This window comes from Dendropsophus ebraccatus, chromosome 1 (assembly GCF_027789765.1).
Source record: "Dendropsophus ebraccatus isolate aDenEbr1 chromosome 1, aDenEbr1.pat, whole genome shotgun sequence".
Classification (NCBI taxonomy): Eukaryota; Metazoa; Chordata; class Amphibia; order Anura; family Hylidae; genus Dendropsophus; species Dendropsophus ebraccatus.
The window spans coordinates 83,879,350-83,891,587 of record NC_091454.1 but is presented as its reverse complement, the minus strand read 5'-3'; the positions used below and the strand labels follow the sequence as shown (position 1 = coordinate 83,891,587).

The following is a 12,238-nucleotide window of genomic DNA, read 5'->3' as shown; positions in this document are numbered from 1 at the left end:
TAAGATCTTTGCCGTTTCATATATATGAAAATGAGCTAGCTTGGTGCACTGGAAGCAGACCCACAGCCTCCAGTGCACCATTATGTCCTCCCCCCAGTGACGCAAGCCTTGTCTGTTATATCAGTCCCGCCTTCCTTTTCATGTTCAGTCCAACCTGGCTTTGCACTCTGATCTTGATGTGGCCAGCAGTTCTTTTCAAACGCTCCCAGTCTGTCTCAAGTTCATACCGGGCTGGACATGAAAAGGGCCATAAGGTCATATGAAAAGCTTATTATGCAGATTAAGTTGGTCCATTCACTTAAAAAAAAACAGAACCATGTGCACAAGTAGCACCAACTCATCAATTATCTCATGACTTATCTTCTCAGAAGGCACTTTGATCTGCACATGATTCTGTAGTGACATTACTTACCCCATCACAGCATGAGCAGTTCTCTCTGTAAGGTTCCACTGGGTAGGACAGTCCCTCCGATATAATGCACTAATTCCACCATGTACCAAATACTGAAAGAAGTTATTGTACATTTACAAAAGAAGAATAGAGACGACACCAGGACAAGAGGCAGGTAGTAGCCCATATCACTTACCCTCCTAATTCTATGTGGCTTTCCAGGACATTTTTGGTGACTATAGAGTTGCAGAACACAGACCACAGTGGATCACCAAGGGTCTAGGTGAATTATCATTTTTATATCTGCCTAAATCTATTAAAGTGGATACCTAAGCATGCATTAAAGTCAATGGGGGAGATTTATCAAACTGGTGTAAAAGTAGAATTGTCTTAGTTGCCCCCTAGCAACCAATCAGATTCCACCTTTCATTTTCCAAAGGACCTGTTACGAATGAAAGTGGAATCTGCTTGGTTTCTAGGGGAAACTAAGACAATTCTATTTTACACCAGTTTGATAAATCTCCCCCAATGAGTATAATAACTACACAGTAGCCCCTCGTAGGCATATGCACTATTGATTATGAATGTGTGCTTTTTTTTTTTTTTAACCTAATCCTTGCTTTGATGCATATATGTTTTAATACATACAACTTTATTTTGATGTATATGGTTCTTTTTTTTTATTTATTTTTTTTAATTTATGCTATTGTACAATTTGGATGTTGGCCCATCTCAATTTAAACAGTTTATTTACTTTAATTCTCTCTTTTCCCACACTGTAAAGTATAAAGTTGCCAGTTATCATTCCCATTCGGCATCTGTCCTCCCCATACATAGAAATGTTTGGCATGGCCAAGCATCCATGTGTTCTCTTTGGGGAAGGCAGAACTCTGCAGCTTATTTCTCTGAGAACAAAGGGTTGTGTGGTGATTTTCCATCACACCTGACCCTTATCTCTACAGACATTATCCGTCAGTGGTCAGTTGGGAGAGCCCCATATACTGTACCTTAAACTGAGTGGCAGGTATAGATGACTAAATTATAAGGTGTATGGGGACCTTATGAGTATTTCCTAGCTCCTCTAAGTGGCCAAGTAAAGATGAAAACTTATTTATGGTTACTTTAAGCTTGTATTGTTGTAACAAACATAACCAATACCACAAAGGGCATTTTCTAAACCATAATTCGTTTAAGGCTATGGAATCTCCTATTCTTCACTTTTACTTTAGAGACACATTAATTTTCATGTGAATAAAGCTTCTCAAATTACAACCTTTTTCCTCATTGTCTTCACCTTGATCATGGATTCACATGCATTCACATTCACAGCACTCAGATGTGAATTTTAAAAATTGTGCATTTTAAGTTTTATTGATCCATAACCATGAAAAGCAATAGTTGCTATGCAGGATAATAAACTTTCTATTTCTATTGTTATATTTTCCTCCAGGCCAGGCCCTGGAAAGTAGAGTCAGTAGGAACACCTTGTGCTATCTCTCTCTAAACCAGGACACTAGACACCACATCCTCTCTACCACATTATATAAAGGCTTCAGGGAGCTATCTGATGGGAGGTAAATAAATTAGGAGACATCAAATCAAACCTCTGATGCAGGAGCTAAGTGGGGGCCTACTGTGAGGTAGTGGCAGACAGTGGCATAACACAGAAAATATGTGACTTTGGCCACATAGGCACTTAACCCTTGATAAACCTTCCTTCAGCTGTGTGAGACATCTAGTGGTGGGAGTGCAGAATATGCCTTCAGCCCAGAATACATATGCCTAGTAATACCGACCTACACACATACAATACAGCAGTGGGACATCCACTCTGGGGCACTGCAATTACTTTTCTCCTAATTTGCCAAAGTCTCATGCAGCAGTTATGTACAGACTGTAGCTGCCCTATTTTATGAAATTAAATGTTCAGATTACTTACTATTTTTTTTATCATTATTGCTAAAGTAGTTCTGCAGTGTTTTTTTCCTTATCACAAATATATACACACAGCATGGTCTACATACCAAATTTTTATGTTGGTTGTCTGCAAATGTGTCTTTTAAGTTACGGTAGAACACACGGTTTATTTAGTTTTATTCAGATCTCATTGCACCCTTTCCATCCATATCTCTGCTTTCTTGTGAGTCAGCTGAAGCTGAACTTGACTGTCAATCAAGCAGAGACAGAAATGGGAGGGGGAGTGAGGAGGTATTCGTGCCCACTGGACTTCAGGGGCTTGGGAAAGCCTCTGACACTTTGCTCAGGAGAATGAAAGCATGTTACCACATGTCTTATTTTCCTAGAAGTTATCTAACACTGCAGTTGGGAACCTGAATTGCAGCCGATAGATTCACTTTACCCTTGTCTGACCTGGCAACATATCCAAACTTTCTCAATTTACTAATTCTGTATACTTCAAGTCTCAAACAGGTCAGCCAGAAAGCGTATCATATCCATAAAGAACATATTATTGTTTTTTTCTTTTACTCTTTTTAAGGTATTATTGGGAATGTGTTTATCCTGGCTGATCTGTTACATGTGTACACACTTCGGTGTGTTTCCAAGTAGCCCAGCAAGCTATGGATTCGCTGCCCGGACTGATATTAATATTGATGCAATTGGGAATTCCCCCTGGTTTCACATTCCATACCCAGGTATGGTAGAATCTTTTTTGATGTATATATTAAAAAGTGTAGTAAAAATCAATGGAGGAAAGGAATGAAGCATGAGTTGGCACAGAGGTAAGGAGAGTTTATATGGATAACCTAAAAAATTAAATTTCATGCTGCTTGGCAATTCTAAATTTTTTTCTTAATCAAAAATGGGAAGGAGGGTGGGGAAGTTATCTTTACTTAGAAGAGAAGTTTCATATCTCATTTTTAAGTCCTAAATTTTCTCCCACACATTCACACGTTCACACTACGTAAGTTACATAATAATCACGGCCGTTGTTGCCGATTAGCAACTCTCCGGCCGGGATCCCTAGCCGGATCCTCAAAAAGCTGACATGTCAGTTTTCTGCAGCTGCTTTTCATTGTGTGCACAGTGCACACTGATGCGCCTGAAACCGAATTTAGCGGCAGAGAAGATCATCTGGACGGTACTGCAGTTTCGGCCAGGATGATTTTCTCTGACACCGGCCTTGTCACGGAGTCAGAGAACGGCCAGGTCACAGAACGGCCGGTGTTTTACACCATGTGAACATGTGGCCTCAGACTATTCAAAGTTAAATGTACACCAGATAAAAATGAATAGAAAATATAGTAGTAACCATGAACCACCTTCTCTTTTTAAACCCAACCTATATTTTTGAAAGTAGCAAGAGTGGTGTAAAAAAAAAAAAAAAAAAAAAGCACAAAAAATTAAACTCCTGTTCTTAGCAGTATTATTGTCATGTCTGTACCTGTCTTGAGCTGGGCACTACCCTCGGCTTGTGGGGTATGATCGAGACTGCTCTGATAGGGTGTTGGGATTGCTTTGTAGTTGTCTGTACACTTTCCTACTCCATCTGCCTCAGTGATGTATTTTCTCACCACACCTATCTGCACTACATGTTCCCTCTGGTTATCTCACAATCAAACTGGTCTTGTTTTTTTTTTTTCTCTGTGACTGACTGATATCCTTGCCAGTCAGTTCCCTTTTATTCAGCTGTACTTCATTGTGGGATCAGGAGACTGGTCAAATGGGCTGCTGGGTCGAACTCCTGGTTCCTTTTTAGTTGTTCTGAGTAACTCAGAGACTTGCTGGCTGTACTTTCAGCTAAGTGCATTTGTTCCTGTTACCTTGCTATTACTGACCCTGTTGCTCTGTATTATGACTTTCCTTGTTATCTGCTTGCCCTAATCTCTTGCTTGGACTTTGACTATGTATTTGGATCCTGTTTTTGTACTTCACTGACCGTTTGTTGTGACCTTGGACCATCGACTCTTCTGTATTGTGTTTGTCTGCATTTTGTGTCACACTTGTCCATGTCAGGGACAGTCACCCAGTTACCTGCTGCTGACTAGGACAACCTGGAATACAAAGCCTCTGTCCTTCTGTGTGTGTTCTGTGCGACTGATCCTAACAATTATATATTCTATCTGCAGAATGTTTAGTCAACTATTCACATAGAGTTTACCAATGGGTTTTCCAAAGATGGCAGCAGAGTAGATAGTTTTAAAAGGAATCTGTCACATTGAAAATGCGATACAGACTGAAGGCAACATGTTATAGAGCAGGAGGGGCTTAACAGACTGATAGATAATTTTGTGGGAAAATTTCTAGGATAACTTGTCATTTGTTTGTGTAAATCTTTGCTCATTCTCAGCATCCTGAGCAGGACCAGTCACCCCGCAAAAAACTCTCTCTGTATGTATGATCATATACAGATAGCTGTCAGTTACTGTGCAGGACCAACTACTTGAATACTAAGGCCAGAATCATCAGCACAAATAAATAACTAACATTTCCCACAAATGATATATCAATCTGCTCAGCTCCTCCTGTACTATAACATGATGCTGAAAGATTGGAATGCAATTTTAATGTGACTGGTTACATGTATTCTTTCTTTTCCATTTATAGTTTAAGCTGTAAATAAGTTTAAGGGTAGATGTGTGTACCCCCTATGCATTATCAAAATGAAATATATAATCAAATCATAGAAAAACCTAATAAATTTAGGATAAGCCTATGGGTTAATTTTTTTTTGTCATAAAGAAAGTTTCTTAATGTATTACTCCCCAACTAGTAATTATACCCCTCGCTTATTTTCTTATTATCTGATCATTATGAAACACTACAATATTTAATTTAACTTAAAACTGCTCTTGAAGTTGTAATGCATTTAAATACAATCATTACCTTTTATTATTTGAGGGGAATGTAGTTTTCATCAAACACTGACCTCAGCAAGTTCAAAAGTCCATATTCGAAAATGAAAATAAAGAATAGATAAAAAAAATGCTAAAGTTCAGTCTAAGTTGTATTTCCAGGGAGTATTGCCTCAAATTATTTTACTTTTCTTAGTTAAGTCTTAGTTTCTTAGATCTCATGCTCTGGGACAGCAGTTTGAAAAAGTTACTAGTTATGTTTTGAAATTCCTTGTGGTGCAGGCCATTGATGTGCAAGGTAAACACTACGGGTGGCAGTTTATAGAGAATATTCTACCATCTGGAGACATTCCATTTTCATTCACTACCTAATGTAATCCAGTAGGAATGACAACAAATGTCAGACAAAAAACTTAACTGTGCCTCCATCCTGCTGGTCATGATCTAGAGATTGTTCTCAGCCATGATTGAACAATCTTTCCAATCTTTAACCCCTTCATGCTGCAGCTAGTTTGGGCCTGAAAGACCAGGCTCAATTTTCAAAATCTGACTTCATGCCGTTATAGCTCTAAGATGTTTTAACCCATGCTAGCGATTCTGGGATTCCTTTTTTTTGTAACACATTGTACTTTATATTACTGGCAAATATGTTTATGAAAAATATCATGAAAATTGAAAAAATATCATTTTTCTTTTTAAATATTAAACCTACGCTATTCAGAGGGCTGTAAAAATAAGATAATAAATTATAGTTTATTTTATCTTCCTGAAAAAATGACAAAAACTGTTGCCAAATAAGTATACCCTGTTTACTCGATCGGAACCCATTACATGCTGCTGTCATTATTTGACAGCAGCATCTAATGGGTTAAACTACCCAGAGTGGTAAACTACCCACAGATACATACTGACAGCTGATCCCCCACAATGCAGGTGCAAGAGCGCTGCAGATCCCTATTCTTGTCCTATACTGTAAAAAGCTGACAAGATCAGAATAAGGCACATTAGTAACCACCGTAAAAAAAAAAATGTAATTGTAAAATGTATCAGCGTTTACTAATGGGTTAATCTGAATAAGTCATTTTTTAATAGCAGTCAATATCAGATTAAGATATAGAACATGTTTCTAATCTAAAATTGTTCATACTTAGCATGCTGCAGAATAATAATATGAAATGGAGATACTGGCATGAAAAACAGCAAAGTGTACAATAATCATAATGCATTCATATAATAAGTAATACATTAGCCCAGCACTTTGTATTAATTTCTATGGCTTGCTATTAGTTGCTGTGTTTTAGCATTACTTAGATGTATTATTATTTCTGTAGGGAGGAGGTTACAGAACTGATGTTGGCAGAAGCTCAAAGAGACATTGTCATAGGACGGTAGCTTGCTTATTACACACATTTACTGTTCCTTTTTCTTGAGCATCTGCTTTTAAAATAAAACAGACTGACTTTTTAAGATTTGCTTCAGGGAAAGTAGCATTCCAAGCACCCATTATACATCTTTAATCCTTTCCTTGTATGGTGGTTGCTAGTAGAGATCAGAGGGGTTTTCACTAAGGTCAGTGCAGTGATGTTAGCAACATGTGCAATAACACAGAAAATAAATAAAATAAGGTTCCCCTTCTAAAATGCAGTTCAGTGAAAGGAAATATTTAATCTTTAGTCCATAACTTCATCGCTGAAATTCATTATATTTGTTGTTGTTTGACTAAGTGGGCTTTAGATGTGTTTAAAGCCAAGTCAACATGTGTTTTGTATGAAAGGTCTGTTTGCTTATTGAGTACATAAGAATAAAGAAATACGCTCATCTAGTGTCGTTTTGAAAGTATAAGAACACATAAAGGCCCTTTTATATGTGCAGATGGTCAGGAAAATGGATGTCCCTACAATTATAAAGTCACAAACATTACAGAATGTAAGCATGCCATTGATCTGCCAGCAAATATTCCCCTGTCATATGATCACATCTTTATGTGTACATTAAAATCATTGTTGGCAGCACATCCTGTGTAAACAGGAAATATACTTTCGACAAACAATGTATTGTCATTGAGAAGAGAGGTTCGAGGGATCACAAGGACAATCATTCATTTAGCTGCTACCTAATAATTGGCAAGTGTAAAATGGAAGTAATAATTGCCAATGAGCTTCCTTTACTGCTGATCAGCAATCAATACGGCCAATTTAGTTGCCCATGTGAAAAGGCCAATAAAATGTTTTCTCTACCTGATAAAAGCAAAGCCCTAAAAGCTACTTCTGTAGTCTCCATACATCATATAGTACAACCACTGAGAGTAACATAAATCATGTGTCATAAAAATATATTGCATAATTGCCAGGCAAAATGATCCATCAGTCAATTAGATGTATATGAAAATGTTTGCCTCCATCTTTAGCTATGGTCCTTACATACTATATTATCTAAATATGAAGACATTTCTACTGGTAAACAGCTCTAGTTACTAGTTAAATTAGTTTCTTAGCATATATATTTAATTAGTTATTCCTGGAACATACTGATAAAATAAAAGCTTTCAGCAATTTCTGAGAAACTAATTCAAAAGTGACAATAAAATTGGTTGCACTTCCTGCTGTCATTCTTGGAATAGAAATGACAAGGCTCCTCTGCCATGAAGGGACATAAAAGAGACACCCCTGCCAGAAGGACAATTTAAAAAAAAATTATTCTGCCCAAGTGTCTTTTTCAAATGCGACCACTTGCAGTTTAAAATTGCTGTGAGCATCTCTACCTTCCCTGCTCTTACAGAGATGTACATAGTGGTGTTACTAAAGGAAAAGACAGTGCACAATCCAGAAGAATGTTAGGTGCGAATGGTAGGGGGACTTGACTACTGGGGGGGAAGGGGGGCATGACTACTTGGGAAACTACCTACAGGGTACCTTGCTACTGAGGAAATTACTTACTGGGGACCTAGCTCCTGTAGACCTGGCTAACAGCATACACTATCTACAGGAAAGGACTTGGCTACTGGGAAAACGACATACAGGAGTACATGACTACTGTAGAAATCACCTACAGGGGGTGACTTATTGGTGGTTGTGGTCCTGGCTTCTGGAAAAACTACCTACAGGGGAACCTGCTACTGAAAAATTTGCCAACAGAGAGGACCTGGCTAATAGGGAGACTACCTTCCAGGAGTAATCCTGATAGTGGTGGAGACTGCATACAAGGAAGGCTTTACTAATCAGGGAGACTAAGGAGACTACCTACAGGGAGGACCTGGTTAACTGAGGAAATTACTTATGAAGAGACTGTTCTAATGGCCAAAATTACTTTTGGTGGGAACTGACTACTTGGGGAAATAACATATGAGGGGACCCACGTATTGGTGAAAATCTACCTACATGGGTCACCTGTTCACCTACTAGAGCAACATACACCTACTACTCGCTTCAACCCACTTACCTATCCACTTTACTGTACATTATTTCCAAAAGCTGTAAGGAGGAAGCTTGAAGAATGCAAAGACTAAGATCTTACTGGTATTGCAAAGACGAGGTATATCTGGAAGAAATTTTTTGAGTTGGATAAAGAAGAAAATGGAAAGTGTACGATCAGAGAAAACCTCTGTGAGTCATTGAATATAACTATAATCTTGGACTGTAATGGTAATGATAGAGACATTGTTCAGACATTAAGTATGGTATCATCTTTCTGTGTGTAGGGCATTTTGCTTAGAAGCAGTATGAAGGTATTACTTTATAACTGTGAGTGCTCGGATTACTGCTGCACTGTACTTGCACACAATTTAAAGGGGTTGGCCATGTTATAGTACAATTGCTCAGTGTACAGTATTAGTAATTGTTCTCACAGCCCTTACTGACAGTAGCTACCTGTGTACCTCATAGAGCTAAAATCAGACTCCCCTCCTCCAGGCTGTGCTGCCTTGCTCTGTAGTGAGTCTGTCCATGAGATGGCCGACATGGGGGGGATATGACCATGCCCTACCCCCAAGTGTCCAACACTGAGCTTGTATATGCCTATGGTGGACACGGGGGGCGGGGCATGGTGACATGCTCCTCCATGTCAGCTATCTTATGAACAGACTCACCACAGAGCAGGGCAGCATTCTGCCTGTTGGCCACATTACCTAGAAACTGGCCTGTGTGGTACAACTGGCTTTCTTAGGTTAGACTCTAGAATGTGGTAGTTGTTAATTTTTTACAATAGCAATTGCTTGTTAAGTTAGTAGTAGAGATAAGTTAAGCGAATCTGGCAAATCTATATTTGCTGCAAATTGCACTGTCAATTCGATTCGTTTTGCAACGTGAATACAGCATGATTCGCTCCAAAATTCGCTAAACATGGTGGCCACATGTGTTAGCTTGAAAAACTATCACTTGGCGGGAGCAAGGGATTTTTCAAAATTCCTTGCAGCTGTCCAATCTCCTGCAAACCCCATTGTGATGTCAAATAAAAGTAAGATGTCCAAGCATGCAAAAAACAAACAAACAACAAAAAAACAAAATATGGCCCTTATCAGGGTATGGCCAGTGTCAGTGGCCAAGGTAGCATACAAGGTGGTCCCAGTGGAACACAGACTCTTGGGAGTGGTGATCACAACTGGATTGGAGATCCAGGTTTCAGCTCCCTGTTATACTTAGTGGGCAGGTGAACACCATCCAGGCCGGTATTATTGACTGGATCCAGAGTTGTGTCACAACCATTCCATGCCAAGGCCAGGATATTTCCTCTGCCCCATCTCCTGTGGTGTCTCAGTAAGAGGGCCATCAGCAACAGATCTCCTGGCAAGCCTGGCACTCCCCCCTAGACTCTGAGCCACTGTATTTAGAGGATTTTTTAAAAGAATATCCTGACATGCAAGAATTGGAAGGAAGGAGACTCTCTGAATTATAAGGCGCCAAAGCAACAAGGAGGGCAGGGCAGGGGCAGCTTCTGGCAAAAGTATGGAATCATACTAAAAGCATATGAAGGATGACAGCTTTGCAAAGGACAAGTTTGTCCCAGACTACGATGATGAAGACTCCACAGGGAATCTTTTTCCACTGATGTCAATCTCGGCATCATCATCGGCGATGAAGCTGTGAATCTGCCTCCAAGCCAGCCTCAGGTCCCATCTAAAGTTTTTGGGTCAGGAGGAAAAAAGGGAATGTGTACAGTATCAGCCAGTATCAGCTATCTGTTGCTGAAAGGCAGGTTACCTTTCCTTACTTATAGTGCATTCATCTGTGAATGGTTGCTTTTTGGTTTCTGCGCCTGAGGTTTTTGAGGAGTTACCAAAGGGAGGACGCACTAACCCGGTGTTGATATTTATGCATGTCTTTAAAAAAAGTTAGAGGCCGAGATTCAGCTAGGTTATTGATCAAATTATTTTATATATATTGTGACACTTATGCAGGAATGGTTGTGGAAGGGAGGTATATTTCTCCTAGGTTCCTCTCCTATGTCAGCTAACAGCCCAGGCCTCTCACCTGCAGGGTAATTAATGAAGCTGCTCAGAGGGCGGGTATATAAGAGAAGCCAGGAGGGCAGATAGCTCTCTCTGGCTGGGGACACAGAAAGCCTGTCTGTGTGAGAGATTGGTGTGAGTAGTAAAGGTTGCTTAAGTGTTTGGTAAGCTGGCAGGGAGCAGCTCTCCAGCTGATAGTCAGGATACCTGAATGTATAGTAAGTGCCGGACAGGCAAGGATTTTCTTTCGTTGCTGTTTTGTTTTATTTTCTGCTTGCAACCTTTTAAATAAACCTGACTACGTGTCAGATTGCACCTATGTATGCTGTTGGCTTGATTTGGATGAACCAGATACGTGTCCTTTGACCCCAGCAAAGGCGATCCCAGTGACTTATATCACAATTGGTGCTTCGGATGCGGGCAGCACGTTAAAGTATCTGAGAAAATGGAGGACGTGGTGAACGCCTTGTTACGTTCTACTGCAGCCCAGCAGGAGGCAACCAGAGAACAACAGCGTACAAACGCTAACCAGCAAGAAGCAAACCGCTTGCTGTCTGAACAGCTGAGAACATTAATAGAGACCACAAGTAAAGACCGCCAGACACTGCAGGAGGTGGTACAGCGGGTGGCAAGCCTGCCTGTGGTATCGCCAGAGGCACAGCAAAGACCAATTCATGTGAGCCAATATTTGCAAAAGATGACACCGGAGGATGACGTGGAGGCTTTTATTACTACCTTTGAAAGGACTGCATTGCGAGAAGCCTGGCCCCGAGCACGCTGGGCTGGTCTGCTTGCCCCGTTTCTGGCAGGAGAGGCGCAAAAGGCCTACTTTGATCTGGAACCAGAGGCAGCCCAGGACTTTGATAAGCTTAAAGCCGAGATCCTGGCTAGATTGGGTGTAACCCTAGCTGTCAGAGCCCAGAGAGTACACCAGTGGACTTACAGAGTGGACAAACCTCCACGTTCGCAGATGTTTGACCTCATCCACCTGAGCAGGAAGTGGCTACAACCAGAGGTGTTATCAGCACCTGAGGTGGTTCAACGGATCGTCATGGACCGGTATCTACGGGCACTACCCCCAGCACTGAGGAAGTGGGTAAGCCATGGTGACCCTAAAACAGCCGATGAGCTGGTGGACCTTGTCGAACGTTATTCGGCGTCAGCAGAACTGCTGAGCGATACCCAGTATCAACCTTCATCAACTCGGATGACGAAATTTCCAGGTGTTCCTGGTAAGACTGTTCCGGGGTTTAAGGGCGCTGGGAAGAATGTAAAGACTTTGAGTGTGGATGATGATGAGACTGTGGGCTCCGCAAAGCCTAAAATGCCTAATTATGGACTAAGCAAAGGTCCTATAAGGTGTTTCCGTTGCCACGAGTTGGGTCATATTGCGATGAACTGTCCTTTAACTACTGAACCTATGCAATGTGATGTTGCCTTTTTGAAAAAACGTATGTCAATGTTTGCTCAGTTGGTGTGTACTGCTGCATGCTCAGATGACTCTAAAAAACATCTGTGTGAATTGACAGTGGATGGTAAAAATGTGATTGCATTGCTGGACTCGGGGAGTGTGGTAACTCTGGTAAAGGC

General features: G+C 40.5%; 1 protein-coding gene across 1 annotated transcript in view; it reads left to right on the top strand.

The window, feature by feature from the left end:
• The window catches only part of LOC138774916 (solute carrier family 23 member 1-like), a 169,809-nt gene that overhangs the window by 54,673 nt on the left and 102,898 nt on the right, over positions 1-12,238 (top strand). Inside the window, exon 7 of the mRNA XM_069955723.1 lies at positions 2,889-3,045. Coding sequence (XP_069811824.1) covers positions 2,889-3,045 — 157 coding nt within the window. The remainder of the gene's footprint in view (positions 1-2,888; positions 3,046-12,238) is intronic.